Source organism: Monodelphis domestica, chromosome 2, assembly GCF_027887165.1.
Source record: "Monodelphis domestica isolate mMonDom1 chromosome 2, mMonDom1.pri, whole genome shotgun sequence".
Classification (NCBI taxonomy): domain Eukaryota; kingdom Metazoa; phylum Chordata; class Mammalia; order Didelphimorphia; family Didelphidae; genus Monodelphis; species Monodelphis domestica.
Window position 1 is genome coordinate 192,912,290 of NC_077228.1, and position 19,407 is coordinate 192,931,696.

The 19,407-nt window shown below is 41.9% G+C and overlaps 1 protein-coding gene across 1 annotated transcript in view; it reads left to right on the forward strand.

Annotated features, from left to right (window-relative positions):
- Nucleotides 1-1,437: 1,437 nt before the first annotated feature.
- MEOX1 (mesenchyme homeobox 1) overlaps nt 1,438-19,407 on the forward strand; it is a 31,176-nt gene continuing 13,206 nt past the window's right edge. The window contains exon 1 of the mRNA XM_001362228.4: nt 1,438-2,358. Within this exon, the coding sequence (XP_001362265.1) occupies nt 1,905-2,358 (454 nt within the window). The 5' untranslated portion in view covers nt 1,438-1,904. The remainder of the gene's footprint in view (nt 2,359-19,407) is intronic.

Sequence of the window (19,407 nt, forward strand, 5' to 3'; positions counted from 1 at the left end):
TCAATATATGTTCATTGAGTTGCTGACTCAAACTTGCTCATCTTCTTATACGATATGGCCTCACACCCAACTCTGCCAGAGCCGATCAAATGAGAGCGCCAACCCTGCCTTTTCCACTGTCGGGCCACAGAGTTAAGATCCTTGGAGCCTCCGCTGGGGGTTCCCTGGGTCTCTATCATAATGGCAGAGACACAATTAAAAGTCTAGCCTCCAGACCTGGTTCCATCAATATTTTCTGCAGCCAGATCCTATTCCTTTGCCCCATAGAGACATTCCAGATGGCACCAGCCACCTAGCCCCTCTTAGTGGGAGAAGAGTTCGGCTGCCCATGTGTTCAGAGTGTTACTTCTCTAAGAAATATTTGCAATAACTTCTCAGGAGTGCTTCGGTGCATGGAAGATTGCTTGGAATGATGAACTTGATTGAATTATCACTCAGAGAGTGATATGTCCCCAAGAGATCTCAGATCTGGGTTGCCAGTCAATTCAAGGAATTCATCCCCAAGGTGGGTAGATGATGGGGGTGGAAAAGCCCAAAGACATATTCTGGCCAGAAGATGGGAATTCATATTAATATTTTATGCAACAGCCTGGGCACAACTTGTAAGCCCTTTGCCAAAGATAACTCCTTTGGAAAAGTGAGGTCTTCCCACCCCCTTTTCCATCACAGATGGTAAAAAGCATTGACCATGAAAAAAAAAAAAAGAGGCTGGGGAGCCAAGAAGATGGGGGAGGGAGGCAATGTGGAGGCAGAGGACACCTTCCATTAGGACTTGGGAGAACCAGCCCCGGGACCCAAAAGGATGCCCTAACAAATCAGCGAGAATGTCGGAGTATATTGGTAGGAAGGAAGGTATTAAATTCTTGTGTCAAGTTCCTGAGAAGATGAACGATCTTCCACTGGGCAGAGAAAGATGGCACTCTGTCGGCATTCCGACAACTGCGACTTTATACTTCGGTTTAACCTCGATCCTCTATCAGGACTTGGGCAAAATCACCTAGAAATAATTTGGACTTTTGAAGTCCGTAGGAGAGCGGCCTTTAAATCAAATGCAGTCAGCAAGCTTGTCTCTTTGCTTCTTATTCCCTGGAATTTGGCATCCGGTGGATTTTGGATCTGGTTTAAGGCTTTTTCCAAATCCAAGACTTGGGGAATTTTGTTAACAGTGCAATAAAAATAACTTAATAGTGTTACAGGCAAACATGAAAGCCTTTCTGTGTGTGTGCTGCTCTCTCTCCTTTAAAAAAAAATACATACAATGTTTCTTTAAAAAGTCTCCATCTGCAAATCCCATTAGATGTGCATATAAGGTTTCTGATGATTAATAGCGGCCTGCTTTGCTTTTGGTTGGAGGATCTAATGTGTGCAGGTTAACCCCTCCTTCCCCTCTCTCACATTTCACTTCAGAAACTTGTCATTCTCTCCCCACCGCAGTATTTAAAAAGTGTCTCCCCAGCCCCCCCATCCAGCCTTTCACAGGAGACTCGGGGCCTTGGGAAGTGCATTTGGGCTGGGCTGCTTGCGACTCCTAACCAGCTGGTGGGTCTGAGCCAGGATAGTGAAAATGTTCATTGACATCCACCGCTTCCCAACAAATACATTTACAATAGAACCAAAATAAACAGGCTGCCTGCCTCGTTCCAGGGTGGGAAGTTAGGGGCTGAAGTGATTATATAGGGGAAAGAGAAAGAGAGGACGAGATAGATTGGATTTTTTTTTTTTAGTAAAGGAAAAAGGGCAGGATTTTGTTTGTTTGGGGGTTGTCTGGGTGGGTGTTCTGTTGTCTTGGGTGGTTTGTATTTTTTTTTGTGGTTTCCTTTTTTAAAAAAAAATCTGAATTAAAAAGGGTAACAACTGAACTCGTGGGAGGACTGAACACAGCATCAGCATCGCAGGAGGAGCAGATGGATTCAGCAGCCAACAGCTGTATGAGGGGCCCTCATTCTCCAGCCCCACTGTGGGGCTGCCTGCGGAGCCCCCATTCTGAGGTCGGCGGGCCCATGGCACTGCCCCACTACCCTCCCGCTCCATTCTCCTTCCACCAGAAACCAGACTTCCCGACGTACCCTGACTTCTCTGCCTCGTGCCTGGCCACTGCTCCCCATAGCCTGCCCCGAGAGGAGAGGCTCCTTGCTGACCAGCACCCTGCCTTTCCACAGCCCCCTGACTGGCACTTTCCTGGCTCTGAATCCCGGAGAAGACTCACCCCAGGCCCAACTTTGAGTTCTGGGGAGGTGGGTGAAAGCAGCCCTGGCCTCATGGATGCTGTAGGGAGCCTGGGGGAGGACTATGGGGTCGCTGGGACCATTGCCAATGAAACTGAGAAAAAGTCAGCGAAAAGAAAAAAGGAGAACTCAGGTAAGTGGCATGGAGGGGGGAGGGGCCAGCGCTGGGGCAGAGGGGCACGTATTAACTGTGTGACCTTGGGCCAGCTGTTCAACCTCTCTGGGCCTGGTTCGCTAGTCTGTAAGACTGGAATAATGACCATCCTTCAAGGCAGAGAGCTGACTGGGCTGATTCCCTTGAAACCTAGTCTAGTTTACAGACTTATTATCCTAAGATGCTACTCCCCATGGAAATACTGTGCCAAGGAAAGGGTATTCTGGGAAAAGAAGGAAAGACAATCTAGGGTCCAAATCCTGTCAGATAGCCCCTTAACACAAGAGAAGGGATAGACAACCGGACAGAGGGGAAGCTCAGGAAAAGACAGGAGACTCAAACTGATCTTCCAGGTGGTGGGTAGCTCCATGCCTTCTCCCCAGTCTGCAGGACCCTCACCTGACTCTGACTAGACCCCAAGTCATACAGCAGGTCCCACACCTAGTCTGCCCTTAGAGAAGCAAGGAATCCTTGGAACTTGGTAATCAGCTGCCTAAACCCATATCCCCCTGGGGTGACAGTCCCACTCATTATTATGATTATGATTATGATTATGATTATTATATTTATTTATTTATTTTAAACCCTCACCTTCCAATTTAGAATTAATGATGTGTACTGGTTCTAAGGCAGAAGAGCGATAAGGGCTAGGCAATGGGGGTTAAGTGACCTGTCCAGGGTCACCCAGCTGGGAAGTGTCTGAAGCCAAATTTGAACCCAAGACCTCCCATCTCTAGGCCTGGCTTTCTATCCACTGGACCCCCTAGATTCCCCCCACTTTTAGTAATTATTTGGATTTGGGACTTCAGTGAAAAATCTCCAACACTTTTGCCATCAACAAAAATAAGACTGCGAAGCAGAACTTACTCGGAGAGAATGAATGGGAGGATGAGGGACAGGAGAAAGGTGGGACTCTGAGGGGATGGGCAAGAGGAAGCCAAAACCAACATAAACTGCAGTGTCGCTTGGTGACTTAAGGAAGGGTTAATGGAGGTCAGAATCCCAGGAGCCTGGTGAAAAGAGGAAGGATCATAGAATTTCAGAGTTGGGGTGGACCTCCCTGGCCATCTAACTCTAACCCTTAGAGGGAAAAAAATCAGCCCTTCAGCTTACCCTGAGAGTAATCATCCAGCTTGTGCTTGAAACCCTCCAGTGAGAATGACTGAAATGGCTCATGTAGTGGCCCAGGTCACTTTGGGCTGACTTCACTGTTGGATTTTTCCTTACACCAAGCTTAAAGGAGTTTCTTTGAGACTTGCAAACACTATTCCCAGCTCTGCCCCCTGGGGATCAGATAAAAGGGATTAAGACTAGGGTTGGGGCAGGAATGAATGGGTGCTGAGATAACCTTCCCAGTGCTTCGGAATGGTCTGGCACAGGGCAGGGAATGTGGATGAGGAAGGGGACCTTCCTCACCTCTTACCCTGGCATGAACATGGGTGAAGGTGGCACCACTTCATGCCAAGGTGTCCAAGGACCAAATTTATTTACCACAAAAACCCAGCTGACTGGCAGGGTGGTTGGGATCAGGGTCAGGAAGCTCTATTTCACTGTGAAAATACAGCAGTGTTTTAGAGAATGCTGAAGCCAGATTGAGATCAGAAATCCTTAGCACTTAAGGCAAGTGGCAGAACTGACACCGATCACAAAGCTAGTCATTTATATTCGAGAACTAGAACTACCTGAGGGGGAGCAGTTTTGATGATGCTTTAAATTAATCATTTTGTTGTTCAGATGCCTTGACTCTTCATGATTCCATTTGGGGTTTTCTTGGCAGAGAAACAAGTAGTTTGCCATTTCTTCCTCCTTGTTTGACAGATGAGGAAACTGAGGCTAGACGAATCCTCCTAACATCAGGCCCAGAGCTCTATCCACTATGCCGCCCAACAGCCCCCCCAAATGAATTGTTAGCCATGTTACTATTTTCCATTGTGATGCTGTTGTTCCGGGAGAGCTTGAATCCTTTCTGCCACAATTTCCCCAGCAGTGTATTCTACAATTGCAATGGGAAATCCAGCTATGAAGGAAAACTGAGTCCTTTTCATCCTTCATTACCAACTTCTTTCCCCAATCAACCTCAATTTTCTTTCTTTCTCCTAACCAAAGATAGCTTTCAGTGAGTCTATATAGTACACCAGCCTGACTTCTTCTGGCAGACCTTAAATGAATGTTTGTCCCCTTATCTATCCTCTCGTTTGCTCCCCCCCAAAAAAAACTGACCCTAGCAGATTTTATAGATCACCAAAGAAATCCTCCTCTAACTTCAACTGGCTGGTGATACTTAAAATCAAACCAAATGAACTTATGTATACAAAGTATTTTGTAAACCTTGAATCAAATGTGATTATCTATGCAAATCATTCCATAAACTTTAAGGTTTGCAAAATAAATGTTAGCTCTCTCCTGTTATGATTGCATTCTTCTCATCTTTCTGTTCCAAGGGGCTCAGATAGAAACCATCCTGGGACAGATGGTGATCCTGCTCTTATTCTTTGTGATAAGCGAATTGAATGAGGGAGGTTTTTTTAAGTGAAAGTTTTTATTATTTTTCATTTTATTGCCTGCTCCTTCTCTATTATTGTCATTAACGTGATTTCTTGTCGAGGTCGGTGCTCAGATAGGTAATGCCATAATATAGGTAATCCCTGGACTAGATTCAAAAGCTTTCCAGGCAAGATGGGATCTGACTGGGCTTGTGCCCACTGGCCTGGGCTTAAAGAGTCCGAACATTCCCTCCATGCTTCATCAAAGCAGGGCAGATCCAAAAGGGGTTTTCACATGGACATCTATGTGGGTAGGGAAAGGGGAGGACAGAAAGAATCTGTGATTTCATCAGCTTAGAAAACTACCTTCATTAATCAAATCAACAGTTTGTAATTTATAGTCTTAGGGGCCAGTTAGGTGGGTAGAAAGCCAGTTCTGGAGACTGGAGGTCCTAGGTTCAAATCTAATCTTATACACTTCTTAGTTGTATGCCCCCTGGGCAAGTCACTTAACTCAAATAATCTAGCCCTTACCATTCTTCTGCCTAGGAAGCCATACTTAGTTTTGATTCTAAGAAGGTAAGGGTTAAAAAATATAATTTTTTTGCATATACCCCTAGATTTTCCCATATAGATCCCAGAATGCTAAGCAGAGGTGACCTTTAAAACCTCAGTGAGAAAAGTAATCTGAACAACTTCCATCCTGTCCCTTCCCACCTTTACTAGAACTCTGGGAGTTAAGAGACTATAAGTAAATCAGCTCTGGCACTAAATTGAAAAGATCTCATTTTGCCTTCTCCCTGTTTCTCCTCCACGTCTCTTGATTCTCTGAAAAGGGAGGTTATGTGTGCCTTCCGGTGGAACAATGAGTGAAAACAGACTGGGATGGGATGGGGAAAGCCCCATGGTCAGTCAGGATTTGACAAATTTGCTCCAATTATTTTTTGTTGCCATACACTGCCAAGAACTCTTGTTTGGTGCTCGCAAATGGCAGGGGTACTTCATTGAGTCAGATTGAATGCTCCTCCGTGTTATTCTGGTTTTATTATTATACAAATAACACATGGAGTAATTTTGTTTAGAAAGTCTTTGCAATAACAAGGTCTCCATCCACAGAGGCGATGTTTCTTAGCCACCATCAGGAGGCCATATGTTCCAAGTTGTTTTTTCTGGAGCAGGGTGGGTTGGTGCTGTTGTCTGGTCCTCCTTGGGAAAAATAGCACATATTTATGAGGTGAGGCTGTCAGTGGCCCTGGTATTTCATTCATTCCCATACTGCCCCAAAATGACTATCCAACCTAACACAGGAGACGTCTTATGTTGAAGAATATAACAGTAATCGTTGTGTGATACTATGTGCCAGACAAGGTAATAGCTAATAGCTAGCTTTAAGTTTGCAAAGTACTTTACAGTTATCTCATTTGATCCTCACAACAATCCTGGGAGACTGGGAGACTTTTTCCTCATTTTACAGATGAGGAAAGGGTTAAGTGACTTGTACAGAATTACATAGCTAATGGCTGAGGCTGCAATTTTTTTAACCCTTAGCTTCTGAATTAGAATTGAAATAAAGTATTGGTTCCAAGACAGAAGAATGTCAAGGGCTAGACAATTCGGTTAAGTGACTTACCCAAGATCACACAACTAGGACAAATCTAAGTTGATATTTCAAGCTAGGTTCTCCCAGCTCCAAACCTGGCACTCTATCCACTGTGCTACATAGCTGCCCCTGAGGCTAGATTTAAGTTTGGGTCTTCCTGACTCAAGGTCTACCACTTTATCCACTGAGATAGCTTGTTATATGTAATATAGCAAAAAGGACTCTGGAATTGCAATCAGAGGACTGGAGTTCAAATCCCACATTTCCCACTTACTACCTTCATGATCTTGGAAAAATTCCCTAATATCTCTGAATCTCAGGGTTCCCCTTCTATAAATGGAAGAGAGTGAAATCAGTAACTAAACTCCATCCACATTATCCTGCCATGATTACCAGGGAAGCAGTGTGGTATAATGGAAAGAGTATTATCTTTGGGTTCAAATCTACTTCTTTTTTTTAATAACCCTTACTTTCCATCTTAGAATCAATACTGTGTATTGATTCCAAGACAGTAAGGGCTAGGCAATGGGGCTTAAGTGATTTACCCATAGTCACACAGCTAGGAAGTGTGTGAGACCAGATTTGAACCTAGTTAAACCTACTTCTGATGAATACTAGCTAAGTGACCTTGGGCATGCCACTTAATTTTTTTTTTTAACCATTACTTTCTGTATTAGAATCATTACAATGTATTGGTTCCTAAGAAGAAGAGTGATCAAGGCTAGGCAATGGGGATTAAATGACTTGCCCAAGGTCACACATGCCACTTAATTTTTATGAGCTTCAGTTTCCTCAAAAATAAAAAAAGAGGTTGGACTGGTTGATCTCAAAGATCCCTTTATTCCAAATAGATGCCCCTGTGACCTCTAATGTCCCTTTTAGTTCAAAATCTTTTATCAGAATGTGAAGTTTTCCTCAAACTCTGTTGTTTAGTCATTTTCAGTCATGTTGTGACCCCATTTGAGGTTTTCTTTGGCAAAGATGCTCAAGTGGTTTGCCATTTCCTTCTCTAGCTCATTTTACGGATAAAGAACTGAGGCAAAAAGAGTTAAGTGAATTGCTTAAGGTCACATAGCCATGAAGATCTGAACTCAGGTCTTCCTGACTCCAGGTTCAGTGCTTTATCCACTGCACCCCCAGCTACCCCAAACTAAGCTGATGTATTTCAGCTCCAAACACACAGAACTTATCTTAGAGCTACCTTTTCACCCTACCACACAAATAACTCAACATGTGGTTATCTCTCATCCTTGGTATCCCAGAATAGTTTGCAGTTAGGTGCTAGATGCTATGGAGGATGCAAAGATGAATAAGAAATAGTCCCTGTCCTAAGTGCTTATAACCACTACTCTGTCCTAAAATTCAGGGTGTTAAGTCAGTTGGAGTCTTACAGTCTCTTCTAAGGGTCTAGTGAGTGGAGAAGAGTTAGGAAAGAGAGGACACCAAAGAAGGTCACTCATTCATCCTTTACCAGCAAAATCCTTAAGGGGTGCCCAGACAACTGGTAGTTTAAGTGGCATATGATTCTCTTGCCTCCCCTCCCTTTCTCCCCCTGCTTCTACCTTAATTCTTCACAAAAGCTATACTGGCTTCACTCCACTTTAATATCTCAAATCTAATAAAGAAAAAGCTACCCTACTACTCAGCAGATTGCTACCCTTCCACTCTATTCTGTTGGCATAACCTCCTATTAACCTCATAATTCATGGCATAATACATAAGGCATGGGACTTGGATTTAGGAAAAACCTAGATTCCAGTCCTGCCCTGGATACTAGGTATGTGACCCTGGGTAAGTCAATTGACAGCTCTCTGCCTTAGTTTCCTTATCTTTAAAATGAGGAATTGGATTCAATATCCTCTTAAAGTTTCTTCCAGCTCTATCTATTTTGCTATGAAATATGATATTATCTCATGTGTGATTTTTCCAAAGATGTCCTTGTTATTAAAGTCAACACTCCTCAATGGTGACAGATGTTTGGTTGCTTTTCCCCTTCCCTAAACTAAATGAACAGTAGGAGCCCCCCTCCAAAAAAAAAAAATGAGTCAGTTGAATTTGTCATTGTGAAATTGCCAGTTTCATAGTAGAGTTCAAGGAAAGGTAACAGGTAATCACTTGTCTATTTTACTTAATACAAATGTAATCACACATAAAACCCCAATTATCTGGGTCCTGGCTCATCACTCCTCTCTTGATCACATTTCTTTCCTGATTCAATCAACTTTGACACCAGCCAGCCTCACCATCCTCAAAGCACACACATACCACTGCTGCACAACCTCTCATATTTTCTCAGTGCTTGGCTCTTTTTATTCACGGTGGTTCTGATCCATCAAACAATAAGTATTTATTATTAATTAAGCACCCACTATGTGCCAAGCGCTGTGCCAGGTGCTGGGAATACAGATACAATTAATGAAACAAATGAAACACACAAGGAGTTTATGCTCCTTGGGACAAGGGGAGGACAACAAGGACTTGTGTCAGTGTAGAACTCGCTGTGAGGGCTTCTTGGGAATGAAGCCCTTTTGCTCTGGCTACCCCGGGTTACAGTAACCAAGGCATGGCTTGACCTTTTCATGCCTGAGAAAGACTTGTGGCAGTAAAGTATGCCTTGGACATAAAACTAGCACCGAGAGGGCCAAGGGTCAGTCAGAAAGAAAAAGCCCCACTTGGAGCCACCGTCTGGGCTAAAGCTTCAGATTACATAGGATAACAGAGTTGAAAGGGATTTCAGATGCCCTCTAGTCCAAGTTGTACCTGGTAGAGAACTCCCATTGCAAAGCTCTTAACAAATGATGATCCAGAGGAGTGGAAGATCTCCAAAGATGGGGGACTTTGCAAGGCAGCACCTTCTTCTTTGGGACCATTCAGCATTTTTTCTTTGCTCTGAGGGGTAATGTCTCTCTCAGCAACTGTCACCCATTGTTGGTACTCCAGCTGTCAGGGTTTTAGCAAACTACCCCACTCATGAAGCCATAGCCTACTCCAGGGAAATGATCTCCTGAAGGAGGGGGTAGAAAGATGGCACTGGGCAGAGCCTGATGAAAGGGCTAATCACAAAATAACATTTGAAGAGCTCATTTCTTAGCAGAGGAGTTGTTGGCTTGAAGACAGGTCTCTTCTCAGTTCTACAGAGAAATGGCAATAATGTAAGCAGGATTTTGAGTATAAGACTTTTAAAATATGGGTGAGGGACAGATAGATAGTTTGATAGATAGTGTGTCAGGCCTGGAGTTGGGATGATCCAAGTTCAAATCTGGCTTCAGCCAAATCCTAACTGTATGACACTGGGCAAGTCACTTAATCCTGTTTACCTAACCCTTGCCCTTCTGTCTTAGAGTTGCTACTAAAATAAAAAGTAAGGGTTTAAAAGAAATGGGAACCACTGTGGCCATATCGAGGGAAGATTGGGGGAGGGCTTGGAAAACTTAGGCAAAAAAACTTCAATTAGTAACTAGATGAGGCTGATATATAAAGCATAACATAAAAGGGCAGGGGTACAGAATTAATATGGAGAAAGAGAAATAGAGATATGTGGTACAATAGGAAGTGTTTCTGGACTTTGGATTCAGAGGACTTGGGCTCATATTCTGACCCTGTACGTGACCTTAGGCAAGTTATTTTGTCACTCCTGGCCTCAGTTTCTTCAAGTGGAAAATGAAGGGGTAAGTCTAGATGTCCCCTAAGATCCCTTCCACTCCAGGGTTTGTTTACCAGGACAAGGTTGAGGGAGGGAATTGTTAATCACCAAGCGTGGGTGAGTGTACTACCAAAACCACGAGATTGGCAAGGATGGTGAGCAAGATTATCTCAAAGGTTCTGAAGATGGGTTTAAGTAGATTCCTTGATTAAGAGTGGCTCCTTTTGAAGGAAGAGTGCTGAGTAAACAACTCCACAAATAACCTAGGATAGACCCTGTGAGGCCAGAAATTTAGCTCCTCCACAAGAACAGAAGAAGCCAATGGAACTGATTCTATGCTCTTCCTCTTCAGCTTCAGAATGTGCATGGATATGTAACAAGAATCAAGAAAAGGGGAAATTAATTAGCATTCCAGCAAGATGGCACAGTAGATAGAATATCTGGCCTGGAGTCAGGAAGACTCATCTTTCTGAGTTCAAGTCTAGTCTCAGACATTATGTGACCCTGGGCAAGTCACTTGGTTTTGCCTGCCTCAGTTTCCTCTTCTGTCAAATGAGCTAGAGAAGGAAATGGAAAACTGCTCCAATATCTTTGCCAAGAAAATCCTAAATAGGATCATGAAAAATCAGACATGACTGAAAAAGGCTGAACAACAATATTTCATTATGATTGTGTTTGCAATAATGTAACTGACAATGAAATCCAGAAAACCTACATCCCCAAAGATTCACAAGCAAGAGAGAGCTCTAGCTAGAAAGTGATTTTCTCATTGGCTGTGCTCTCCATCAGAATGCTAAATGAGACTGGGAACATCGTGAAATTGGGAACAAGGAGACTTGAGTTCGAGGGTTCTAGTCCCAGCTCTGTCATTTACTGCTGTGCCCCCTTAAGTAAATCACCTACTTTCTCTGAGACTTAGGTTTGGGGTTTTTTGGTTTTGTTTCTTTTCTTTGCAAAAAAATAAGGATGGTGTGGAGTTGAACTGATGATTTAGTTCATATAGTTCAACCTCTTCAGTTTGTGAGGAAACTGAGGCCCAGAGAGGAAGAGCAATTTGTCCAAAGATCCCCAAACAGTTAGAATATATGTTACTATTTAGAAATATTCACTATTTAAGAGCATCTGGATTGGATTTTGGTAAACTTGAGGGTTTCTTTCTAGCTATTTGCTTTTCCTTTCGGGGAAAAACAGCACAGATGCCATTATTGATTGAGCACTGGATAGGATGTGACTCAGTGAGACGCACTGGGCTTTGCAGGAATTCCCTGGGTGTTTCTGCCCTTCCTTCCCACTTGTAGGCGGGAGCTATTTGACCTTCCTCCGGCAGGCAATTCCACACTCTCCACCACTCCACTTCCCCTCCTCCTTTGGCCCCCCAAACAAGAAGCAGCAGGAAGTTGGTTAGAATGACTACACAGCTGCAGGCAAGGGAGAAATGACTTCTCTAGGCTTGCAGCCCTCAGGGAGGAAGACAAAATTAAGATCCAAGGCTGTGGGTAGGAGAAGAGAGTTAGCGTTGGAAGGGACCTGAAGGACTGCCTAGCTCAACCCCTCTTCCTTTTACAGAGGAAGAACTGAAGTTAAGGGAGTTACCCAAGCTCACCCTTTTAAAGTATTTGGGGCAGGATTTGAGCCTCCATTTTCCTGGGCAGCTTGGTGGCACAGTGGATAGAATACTGGATGTGCAGTCATCTTCCTGCATTCAAATCTGGCCTCAGACACTTACTAGCTGTGTGACCCTAGGCAAGTCACTTAACCCTGTTTGCCTCAGTTTCCTCATCTGTAAAATGAGCTGGAGAAGGAAATGGCAAACCATACCAGTCTCTTTACCAAAAAAATAAAAATGAAGAATCAGACATAATTAAAAACAACTGAACATAAATTGGGTTGAAAGAGAGAAATATACAGGGAGAGAGAGAAAGAGAGAGATCAGTTTGAATCCAATCTCTTCTGAATAATGAAATACATCTGTATACATATATGTAAATTTATGCATATGTGCGTATGTGTGTGTGTATAGGGGTTTTTCAAAGAGAGAGACAGAGCTCAGTTCAAATCCAGTCTCTTCTAAATTGTGATATGTATGTCTATATATATTCATATATGAGTAGGTATATAAATATGTACATACCGGAGGGTGTCTATATACTCATGCATATCTAGCACTTATTTAGCACTTTAAAGTTCTCAAAGAAAGTACTTTGTAAATGTTATCTTATTTTGTCCTCCCCACAACCAGTAGGTACTTTTTTTTTTTATAAAAAATATTTATTTTATTTTTTTGTGGAATGGCAAAGAAGTAAAAATTAAGAGAACACCCATTAATTGGGGAACAGCTAAATAAATTTATATTATATGAATCTAATGTAATAAGATTATCATAACATATTATGAAAGGATGGTTTCAGAGAAACCTGATAAGATTTGTATAAACTGATGCAGAGTGAAGTTATCCCTGTTTTTACAGATGAGGCACAGAGCAGTTAACTTACTTGCCCAGAGTCACACAGCTGGAGAGTGCTTGAGGCAGGACTCAAACTCAAGTCTTCTCTGACTCCAAACCCAGCACTCCATCCACTGAGCCACCGAGCTGGTGGGTCCCCTTTCTTTCTATCATCCTGCTGCAGCAGGGACAGTTAGGCCTGGCACAAACCCCTCCTAAGACTCAGGACCCCCTCTTCCACCTCAGAGCTTCTGTTGTCCTCCTCAGGTCACCTGGGTGGAATAGTAAGCCTTCTCTGAGCCACCCGCCACCTGCCTTGGGGCTTTCCTCAAAGGCCAGGCATGGTTTCTGGGTTTAACCTGGAGCTCAACCTTTCCAACGATTTGTGAGTTTTGCTGCTAACACAAATTAAAAATTTTGTTGAGTTCATGAAATTATATATGTTTGTGTGTATATAATATTCATATTTATTTTTATAATATACATTTATTAAATAAAATATATTTCTATACATGTATATTACAGGCATATTCTACATCATATACATTTATTGAATATTAAACATATTCTAATATATTCTGTATATGTATATACATCATACATTTATTAAATAGAAATCTATTTCTATTTATGTGTATTCTATATATCATACACATTTATTAAACATTAAATATATAAATATTTTTCTATAAATATACAATATATGTATATTCTATATATAAATACATTATTAAATATTAAATATATTTCTATGAATGGATATTATATGTATATTCTATTAAATATATAAATAGATTTCTATAAATGTATATCATAGGTATATTTTATATCATATACATTTATTAAATATTAAATATATTACAATATAGTCCATATGTTATATATTCTATATATCATATACATTTATTAAATATATTTCTATATGTGTATATTATATATGTAAATATATTTATATGAGTGTATAGTATATGCATATTCTATATCAAATACATTTATTAAATATTAAATTTATTTCTATATATTCTATATGTGTATGTTATATATTATATTGTCATACATTTATTAGATATTAAATCTTTCTATATATGTCTATTTTATAGCATATATGTTTATTAAATAGATAAATATAAACATACACATTTTACATTTATATTTATATATACATAGATAGAATAAATATTACATATATAAAATATAATACATAAATACATGAACTTATTCAGAAGGTAGGTCTGTTTATTAGACTGAGTCATTTAATGACTTTCAATAACTAGACCCATCCTCAAGGCCCACACCAATGGCAAAGTCATCACATTTAACTGCTTTTTACCTGTGAGAAAACTGAGGTTCAATGAAGCAACTCGGCTAGTTAGAAATGGACTCAGAATTTGAACCCAAGCCCTCCAGCTCCAAATCCACCCATCCTTCCTTCCCCTGTATTATATCGACTGTTTAGGGGTGTTTTGTTTAAAGGCTGTTTTCTTCCTCCTTTGACTTTCCTACATTGAGAAACTCTCCCCGACTCCCCATGCCTGAGAAGGGGAAGGAGGAAGCCCCTGGGGCACGAATGGACGTGTCTGAGCAGCTGCCTCTCAGTAAGCTCGCTCCTCATTGGCAGCCCTCCAAGACCATCCTCTCCCCGCCAGTCGGGCCCTGTGAGTGAGGCCTTCCCACCCAGACTGGCTCCTGGGCTGCAGGCCAGCAAAGGCTCCCCTTCCTTCCCCTTTTTTCCAGGTTCTTATATTTTTTTTTATCCTTCTTTTCCCCCAAACCAACAATCTAGAGAAATGGTGTGCGCAGGCCGCAGCCTTCAAGCATGCCATTTCCTTCAGTGACAGCTAAGAACAGCATCTGGAACTTATAAAAATAAACAAAGCCAGAGGGGTTCCGGGCCCAGCCCAGCCTCCGTCCCCTCGGACCTCAGCCCTACTACATGACACCCCTCACCTCACACTTGTTTCCCCAATCTTGCTGGCCGCCATGGCTGTCAACCCACCCCAACTCTGTCCCCACCTCACTTACCCCCGGGGGGTCCCATCACATCCCACTCCCATGATTTTTTTTTACCTTTACCTTCCATCTTGGAATCAATACTGTGTATTGGCTCCAAGGCAGAAGAGAGATAAGGGCTAGGCAATGGGGGTCAAGTGACTTGCCCAGGGTCACACAGCTGGGAAGTGTCTGAGGCCAGATTTGAACCCAGAACCTCCCATCTCTAGGTCTGGCTCTCAGTTCACTCACTCCCATGCCACACAGTCCCCCTTGCCTCTGCTGTCCCCCTCCTCATCTCCTCCATCTCATTCCCTGGGAGTGTGTGTAGACACCAATCCCTGCCTTTCCTCTTCCAGTTCTAGTCTCTCTCCTTATAAAAATCCTTTGCCAATCCTTGCACCCCCATTCACGTAAGCAGTGTGCTGGACAGGGTGTCAGAGGGCCTCAGTTCTAATTCTGTCCCTGGTGATAGCCCCAGTTTTCTTATCTGCAAAATAAGGATCATGCCAGAGGTCCCTCCCATTCCTGACTTGGGCAGCTAACTGGATCAGGGATCAGAGTCAGGGAAACCCGAGTTCAAATTCCACCACAGATACCTCCTATCTGTGTGGCCCTTGATGAGTCACTTCATCTCTGTTTGCTTCTCTGTAAAATGGGGATAATAAGAGCACCTACTTCACAGGGTACTATTATTATTCTCAGATAGGAGGATAGAGAAATGAGATAATAAATGAAAAGTGTAGTACCTGATGCATAGAAAGTCATATATGCATGAGTTATTTGTTATTATTTTTTTATCTGTATGACCTTTGACAATTCACTTAACTTCTCTGGACTTGAGTTTGCTTATCTGTAAATGGAGGGGAATTGAATTAAATGGTTTCTAAGATGCCTTCCAGCCCAAATCCAACTCTAAAGACTTCATGGTCTTGTGTAACCTTGGAAAAGTTAAACTCTTTGGGCCTCAGTTTCCTCATCTGTAAAAAGGGGAGGTTGAACTCGATGGCTTCTAAGGTCCTTTCTAGTTATTAATCTGGGCTCCTATGATCCTGTGACTTAAGCATTTTGTCTTTTTTGCAACAAAGCAGCAATGTTTTCTCTCTTCCTCTAGTCAGCCTTTGAAGAGCCAAAGGGAGCTAGACACATCTCTGGATAAAATGTCTTTCTTTGTTTCTTTGTTTCTTTCCTTCCTTCCTTTCTTCCTTCCTTCCCTCCTTCCCTTCTTTTCTTTCTTTCTTTCCTTCCCTCCTTCCCTTTCTTCCCTTCTTTGCTTTTTTCTTTCCTTCCCTCCTTCCCTTTCTTCCCTTCTTTGCTTTTTTCTTTCCTTCCCTCCTTCCCTTTCTTCCCTTCTTTGCTTTCTTTCTTTTTTCCTTCCTTCCTTGCTTCCTTGCTTCCTTCCCTCCTTCCTTCTTTCCCTTCTTTCTTTCTTTCCTTCTCTTTCTTCTTCCTTCCTTCCTTTCTCTTTCTTTTTTCTTTCTTTCTTTCCTTCCTTTCCTTCTTCCTTCCTTCCTCCTCCCTTCTTTCCTCTCCCCTTCCCTCCTTCCCTCTCTCCCTCCTACCTTTTTCCCTCTCTCCCTTCCTGCCTTCCTTTCGTTCAAAAAAAAAATCTTATTAACAATAGTTCAGTTTAAAAAAAAAGCATTGGCTTTGGCTTCTGAGGCCATGGATGCAAATGATAATTTTTACCTTTAATATATATTAGCTTGGGGAAAGCCATTTAACATCTCTAAGCCTCAGTTTCCTCATATGTAAAATACAGAGGTTGGACAAGACAACCTGAGGACCCTGGAGTTGTAGACCTATGTATGCTCTTTTCCCCCTCTCTCCTCACTGACTCTCCCTCCTCTTTCCACCTAGAGCTCTCCCTTATAACACAGAAGTACAATGACACCAACTGGCACACTGGCCAATGTGTCAGTGGCTCATTCAGCACCCACAATCCGCCTCCTCCTCGTTGAGTGGCAGGAAGCGTGCTTTCCTATTAATGTGAAGTATTATTTCCAAGTTGATCCATTGCCTGGTAGTGAGATTAAACTTTATGGGAAAATGGTTTGGGGTAACCAGTAGTGTGGAAGAAGTTTGACCTCCGGGGCTGGAGCCTTCTTTCATCCATGATAGAATGCTGAGTGGAGGAGAGCCGGCCAAATGTGACAGCTCCTTATGAAATCATCTGTCTTGGACGGTGTAAGAGAAAAGAGCAAAAACCACAATCCCATTTTCACATACATCCCTTTGGCAGTTGTGTGGGCACGCGCGAGGATTTCATCAGAGAACCTCTGTATCCGTATCTTTCCCCGGACAAGAAATATGAATCTCTCTGACCCGCATAATTGTTCATTTGGGGTAAACCCAAGAAGAAGGCTTTGGGAGGGCATTGAGCTCCTGCCCACAGACAGAAGCAGTCAGTGATGAGCTGTCACAACTTTGGAAGATATAATTATTGTTCTGTCCTGAGGAGCTGAAACAGGAGAGATGAGCTAGAATTTTATTACAATCAATCAGCAAGCATTTATTAAGCACCTACTGTATGCCAGGTATGGGCAGCTAGGTGGCACTCTATTCACTCAGATATGTCCTGGCTGTGTGACCTTGGACAAGTCACTCAACCTTGTTTGTCTTAGTTTTCCCATTTGTTAAAATGAGCTGGAGAAAGAAATGGCAAGCCACTCCAGTATCTTTACCAAGAAAACCAAACAAGGATCATGAAGAGTTAGGCACAACTGAAAAATAACTAAACAGCAACAAATGTGCCAGATACCATGCTAGATAGGCTCAGGGGATGCAGAGACAAAAATGAAATTGTCCCTGCCAGGGGACTTACCTTCAATCTGGGAAGAGAACGTGTAGCCATATAATATGTCCCAAAAATTTTAGTGCAGATTTAAGCTTCAATAATTTCTGAAGCATAAATTCTTCAAACTTAAAAAAAACAAAATTTGAAAGATTAATTACTTAAAATGTTAAGCCATTGATTTTTTTAACCCTATCTTCCGTCTTGGAATCAATACTGTGTATTAGTTCCAAGGCAGAAGAGTGATAAGGGCTAGGCAATAGGGGTCAAGTGACTTGCCCAGGGTCACACAGCTGGGAAGTGTCTGAGCCCAGATTTGAACCTAGGACTTCCTGTAGCTAGGTCTGGCTCTCAATCCACTGAGCTACCCAGTTCCCCTCCATTGATTTTTTAAATTAAAATTCAACCAAGCACTGATGTGTTATTTTTTATCTTAATCAATTTCCAAGCTTGGAAAAAACTTCCATCAACTCTTGTTCAGGGACTGAAAAAATTGCAAACCAAAGCCAAAGATCACCCAAAGAGCACACCACAGTTCCACTGTGACCCGATGAGAAAAAGTCTAACAGGGATAGGGCAGAGGGTGCCAAATGAGAGGATGTCCTCTACCAATTCACCGGTTTGAGAAAGTGCCATCCTGAAATTATCATGTGTGAAATGCATCATGACAGGGGTCCTTGTCTTGTTCAAATCAAAACTTTAAGTGGATTATTCTAATGTGCAAGGGTCGGGTAGTTGGGAGGACTTGGATTCAAATCTAACCTCAGACACTTCCTAGCCTTGTGACTCTGAGCAAGTCATATAAACCCTATTGCCTCGTGTCTGCTGCTCTTCTGTCTTAGAATTGATACTAAGACAGAAGGTAAGGGGAGAGAAAGAGAGACAGACAGACAGACAGACAGACAGAGATAAATAAAAATAAAATGAAATAATTAAATTTTCAAATTTGGGGATTGGGGAAAATTTGTGGCATCTCTACTTCTGAAGGTATTAAATCTTAAAATTGTACTAAGAGGGCAGGCAGGTGGCTCAGTGGCTAGAGAGCCAGACAGAAAATCCTGAGTTCAAGTCTGGTCTCAGATACTTCCTAGCTGTGTGACCATGGCTGGGCAAGTCACTTACCCCCAATTACTGATCTCTTACCACTCTTCTGCCTTGGAATCAATATTTAATACTGATTATTATTATTATTACAGAAGGTAAGGGTTGGGTTTTTTAATTGCACTAAGTTTTGGGGGCCCCCCACATAAGTACAGATTATATCAAAATCAAAATCAATTAAAATCAATACTCTCACACTTCACTACAGTAACAATCAGAACCCCATTAGGCTGAGAAGCAGCTTGGGACAGTGGAAAAAGAAGATGAAATTTGGAGTCAGATGTTCTAGATTCTAACCTTGATCCTGCTATCTGTGTGACCTTAGACAAATCGTAATTTAGACTCTATGAGTCCAAGTTCCTCGTCTCATAAAAAAAATGGGGCTGGACTAGATAGCTTTTGAGGTTTCTTTTTATTTAAAAAAAACTTTTCAATAAGGTTTTATTTTTCCCCATTTCTACATAAAAATACCTTCTAGCATTTCTTTTCTAATGTTTTGAGTTCCAGATTCTCTCCCTCTCTAGGCAGTAAACAATATGGTAACGGTTATCCATGTGCTCTCATATGAACATATTTTCATAGTCATCATGTTGTAGAGGAAGCTACATATTTATAAAAAAAGTGAGGACAATAAAGCGATCAATGGTCTGCTTCGATCGGCATCCAGACTCCATCAGTTCTTTCTCTGGAGCTGGAAAGCATTTTTCATCATGATCCCTTTGGAATTGTCTTGGATTCGGATTGTCTCTTCTAGAGTAAAGTCAATATTCCTATGATGAAACAGACTCTGAAAGACAATGTTTAAAAATAATATTACATTATCAAATGTTAAATCATTAAAACAATAAGAACAAACCCTTACCTTCTGTCTTAGAATCAATACTAAATGTTGATTTTAACAGAAGAGTGGTAAGAGCTAGGCAATGGAAGTTAAGTGACTTGCCCAAGGTCACACAGTGAGGAATTATCTGAGAC